This window comes from Drosophila melanogaster, chromosome X (genome assembly GCF_000001215.4).
Source record: "Drosophila melanogaster chromosome X".
In the NCBI taxonomy this organism is placed as follows: domain Eukaryota; kingdom Metazoa; phylum Arthropoda; class Insecta; order Diptera; family Drosophilidae; genus Drosophila; species Drosophila melanogaster.
This window is the reverse complement of record NC_004354.4, coordinates 22,231,317-22,236,564: the sequence shown is the minus strand read 5'-3', so window position 1 is coordinate 22,236,564 and position 5,248 is coordinate 22,231,317. Positions and strand designations below refer to the sequence as shown.

Genomic DNA, 5,248 nt, shown 5'->3' with positions numbered 1-5,248 from the left:
CTATAGGGATGACAGTTGACAGGTGATGTCTGTCTACGTTTTTATCGAAGAGCTATCGATATGTTGCTGCCTTTTAATTAGGAAGCATAACGCTTAAAAGCACTTTGTAATAGATCATTTGATTTATTCAGTTCTATTTTAATAAAGAAATCGTGCGTTACAAGAATCCTAACCATTTTTTTTGACAATAACATCAATTGACCACGGAGTAAACTATTTTTTGCCTTAGTAAATGAGATCAGATATGATATAAAAAAGCTATTTACTTTTCATTTCGGCCACACAAAATTTCCCCGTTTACAAATCGAAAAATTCTTACAATTTCGAAATCGAGAACACCCATTTTTCGATTTTAATTCGCAATTGTAAAATTCTTACGAATCGAGTAATCGAGTACCGGAGTACCGGAGCATGCCCGAATATTTTTTAAAATAGTATAAAAAGAGGCGCTTGAATGTTAATTAGTTATTATTTAATTTTGGTGCTGTAAATAAGTGTTAGCAACCCCTAATTAAATTTAGGACGCTTGGGCGGAATTTGTTAAAATTTATGTATGTTGTACCTCGTTCTTCTTGGGTCAAAAATCCAGACAGCAGCATTCTTTGCGTGTTTCCTGCTTGCCCTTTATCATTGTCCTGCTAGCGTTTTCCTTCCTTTTTGCCCATTTCCTTCGTGCCTTGCCACATTCAATTGGATATAATAAATACCAAAATGCGATAAAGTATAAGAAATAGCGGACTAAAGAAATTAAAGATGCAAAGCAATGAAAAGCTCTCAGAACATAGATTGCAATCTATGCTCTTGTTTATAGTTCGTATCCAATACTGTCAGAACTTTGGAATTTTAACTAAAAAGCTTGTCAATGAATTTTCTAGATTCTGGCATACTCCAGTGCTTCGTTCGTATATATTTTATCAAAATGTACTTAAAAGTGTTTCGATAAGGCTTCGTCATCATGTTCACAAAATTCAAGTTGCTAAAACTAGATGTTGCTAGATGTTCGTCATCTCTGGCTTAGAATATATGTATAAGTTAACAAACAATCAAGGTCATATTCCCTTAGCAACTAAGTAGCCTCGCATAAACAATGCTGACGCGCCATAATAGAGTTCAGCGCTCTGTGCTGAGACCGTTCGGCGGTGGAAATCCGACACTTCCCATTTCGAGTGTTGCGCTGCGCCGCAAGAAATGCTGAGTCGGCTTGCCGCTCATGTCTTGGTGGCGCGATGCATTGTCGCGTATGGTAAACTAAGCAAAGAATATTGTCTGTACTTTTAGTTCTTACAAAGCTGCTCAAGAAACCACAGCTCCAGTCTGGCACATAGCCGTAAAAATAACCTTGTTCTTAATTACACTACATTGCTACGCCACAAGGCTAGCAATATAACTAAGGGGGGGAAGTCAAGCCCTCCAACATAATCAACCTAAATTCAGTATTAAAAGAGGCGTACCTCTACCGAAGAAGGAAGACCCCCTTGACACCGAATAGGAGATCTCTATAACAGGCGCCCAACTTCACCAAGAACCACAGTCTAGTTGATAAAGTAGTTGGGTAGGGTTTGACAAGTTGTTTCCACGGCATCCCATCAAGTAGTCTCTGCCTAGCCTTCGTTGCATACGGACGTTCGCGATTGCCTAGTCTTTTTGTAGTGAAACATCAACTACTCTTCCAATCTTACAGTACACGAGTTACAACATCAGCAATTTCTACGCCAACTCCCCCACCCCTCAAAACCTCCACGGCTGAGCTGTTAGTTCGTCGCAGCATAGTGCAACATTGTGGGCGGAAACAGCTCAGCAAAATGTAAACAAAGACAGTCCCCAAATATGCCGGGTCAGCAGATTCACAGACAATAAAACACTTCTCACTCTGTTAGTTTTTCATTTTTAAGCGAACTGTCAAACTGTACAGACAAATTTGTAATCAAATAAAGAGCATTTTCGAAATAAACCCTTGTTAATAGAGAGCCAACATTTTTCTCCTCCAACACGCAGGTAGCTCCATCTGCATTATATTCTTTTGTAACTGCACGATCTCTCATCAGACCACACCCCTCTCCTGGCTGATCAGCAAGCCATGCCACTAAAGAAGCCGTTTCCTAGCTCCTGGTACTCATGTCGAGACCTTCAAGGATCACCTGTCTGAACTAATCGACTTAAACATGGAAATTCAAGGGACAGAAGGTATTGACAACGCCATAAGCTTATTTATGGAAAAACTGAAAGAAGCAGCAGTACGTGCTGCTCCGAGTGCTCCACGCAATACGCAAGCCTTTGTGCAGTCACTCCTACCTCGTGCAATAGTTGACCTCCTTCGCCTCAAACGGAAAGTCAGAAAGGAATTTGCAAGAACAGGAGATGTCCGAATCCAGCAGATCTACAGAAGGTTATCAAATCGGCTCCATAAAGTGCTGACCCAAAGGAAACTGCAACAGATAGACAACCTATTGGAGAACATGGGCACCGATACCTCTTCACAATTCTCCTTGTGGAGAATCACGAAAAGGTTCAAGTTTCAGGCATCTCAGAAATCCGCTATAAGAAGCCCATCTGGCGGTTGGTGCCGCACATCACATGATAAAGCAGAAGTGTTTGCAAGCAGCTTGGAGCAAAGATTTAAGCCGCTCGCACTTGCCGATGCGAATCATTGCCGTGTGGTTGCGGAGTCTCTTGAAACGCCATTTCAAATGACACGGCCCGCGGATCCTGTCACTCTCGAAGAACTGAAACAACTTGTTTGTTAACTTGCTTGTTAAAAATATCAAATTGGAATATAAAAAAAAAAACTGAAAAACAACTGAATCTAATGTGCATTTTAAATAATAAAATTATTATAACTACTGTAATTTAAAACATAAATTTATCAAAAAGAACAACATTGAGAAATAAATATTTCATAAAAATATGAAAAGTGTCTATTGCAAAAATCATATCTTAAGGCACGAAGTGCGGACACAACCTCTCAACAATCATTGCCTAGTTAATTTCACACGTCGCACGCTGAATACTCTAATGACAAATATTTTAATATAAAGTCATTTTTGAATTTTTTTTCGTGATATAATGATTCGTCTATTACTATTTCTAAGCTTTGTTTAAATAATAATAACGTTAAAGCAATGCAAAACAAGAATTTTTCGCATGGTGCCAATTGATCAAAAATAATATAGATTTAAAGTCTAAGAACATTTAAGGTGAAGGGAATATTTTGTCAAATGCATGAGCATACGTGTGCACACATACCATTCTGATTTTGAAAAAAAATATGTAGAGCCTAATGTAATCACAACTTGGAACCTTCCCATGGCTATCCTAAACCAGAACTGTATCAATAGAGAAACTATAATAGAAGGCAATAACATTATAAAAGCATTCAATTGTTCTGTCTAATAAGAAGAAGTATTAATTACCAACTCATTTTAGACTATACTCAAGCTATCTATCTAAACAATAATGTATCAAAACTTGAACCACTAATACATTCAGACAAAAGAAATAATCGAACAACACAATCGGACGAATAATATCTTTCATATAATAACATTTACAACATTAATCATAGTAGTTATTATTGTAATATTGTACTTTATCAATAAATATAAGACTGTACCCCAAGTTAAAGTTAAAGTTAATTGTAAAATTTAAAAATCAAACCCTAAAAAATGAAAATATTATAAGTCCTAATATTGTATTGTACCCTAATCTAAACGCCTGAGGACAGGCCTTTTTCTTAAGGATGGGGAAGTAGCATATCCATTCTAAACCCACAACTCCTCAATCACACACACTATTGTAAACAATAACACACACAATAATGTCTAAGTGCGAAATGTAATCAACGGTCGAGAGCCCTTCGATTAAGCTCATTGCTCATTTACGCAGAGCAAAGTGCAAAAGTCCGAAGTCCAAAATCCAGACTCTGTGGCGAGCCAACGTCCACGTCCCCTAAACATCCGATTTTTACGACTTTATTCTCTTAAACTTCGCTCTTAAGCTATCCCAATCTGCCTATATAAACCCAAACATGTCCCCATATAGTAGTTCAGTTCTGAGTACGTTATCAATCGCGATAACCCTGCTAAGCCCACTTCAACTTCGAAGTCCATTATCTAACCTAGTGATAATCCAAAGGCTCTAGCTCTTCCTTTATTGGAATTAAAAAGAAAACGTTTAATAATACATAAAAAACCACATTCTGATCTACTTAATTTAAGTATATTTGCAGTCTGGTTAATATTAGATGTTAGAGTCTAGCGCTAACTCAAGAAGTCTGTCAGCCAGAACCTTCATGGCTTTCTTGACTTCCTTGGCCTCCTTCGCCTTCTTCTTGAGGAACTCGAGATGGTTCTGGGAGTTGGTGACCTGCACGAAGTTCATGAGCTCGGCTAGACGGGCCCACTTGAAGCGCGGCAGGTACTCCATGCTCCACAGTGAGTAATAGAATGGGGAATTATTGCGCGTGGATATCTGCTTATTGTTCAGCAGTAGAACGAGCTGTTTGGCCACATGTTTCGACTTGAATTCCACCCAACCCTCGGCGAAGAGGATATTATGATGCTTACCTAAAGTAATTGAGATTAAAGTATATTCTGGGTAATCAGTGGGTCTTATATGTATGCCACTTGGTCCACTCACTTGACTGCGACCGCAGGAAAGCTCTGCCGATGCCGCCGTACTCGCCCAAGATTTCCCGCAGGCGGGTCAAGGTCATGTGCTTGGGTATGTTGGATATGTAGATGATGCCTTTCTTGATTTTCTTCGCGGGATCCGAGGAACTGCAGGCGGCTTTGAAGCTGGCCAGCTCCATTTCATCGCCTTCATCCGAGGGATTTGCCTCCCCATTCGCAGACTCACCATCCTCTGGCTGTGGTTTATCCGAGGTCTCAATCTCCTCCACTTCCATGCGAGTGGGCTTGCGTTTTGGCTTTGATTTCCTTTTTATTTCCTTCATTGTAGTTTACGTTCTCGTGGGTCAAATAAATTTTGTAGTGCACGCTATAGGGATGACAGTTGACAGGTGATGTCTGTCTACGTTTTTATCGAAGAGCTATCGATATGTTGCTGCCTTTTAATTAGGAAGCATAACGCTTAAAAGCACTTTGTAATAGATCATTTGATTTATTCAGTTCTATTTTAATAAAGAAATCGTGCGTTACAAGAATCCTAACCATTTTTTTTGACAATAACATCAATTGACCACGGAGTAAACTATTTTTTGCCTTAGTAAATGAGATCAGATATGATATAA

General features: G+C 38.9%; 1 protein-coding gene across 1 annotated transcript; it reads right to left on the bottom strand.

The window, feature by feature from the left end:
* Window positions 1–4,119: 4,119 nt before the first annotated feature.
* Window positions 4,120–4,995, bottom strand: CG46519 (uncharacterized protein). The gene is made up of 2 exons (NM_001414130.1): window positions 4,636–4,995; window positions 4,120–4,562 (listed from the first exon to the last, which is right to left on the bottom strand). Exons 1-2 carry the CDS (start codon window positions 4,949–4,951, stop codon window positions 4,237–4,239), a joined length of 642 nt encoding a protein of 213 aa, NP_001401078.1. The 5' UTR covers window positions 4,952–4,995; the 3' UTR covers window positions 4,120–4,236.
* Between the last annotated feature and the right edge of the window lie 253 nt (window positions 4,996–5,248).

Bases quoted from the DNA above. Each gene is read 5' to 3' on its own strand.
- CG46519 (NM_001414130.1), bottom strand. From the start codon at position 4,951: ATGAAGGAAATAAAAAGGAAATCAAAGCCAAAACGCAAGCCCACTCGC. The intron at 4,563-4,635 runs GTGAGTGGACCA...CAATTACTTTAG, and splicing joins TTTCCTGCGGTCGCAGTCAA to GTAAGCATCATAATATCCTC.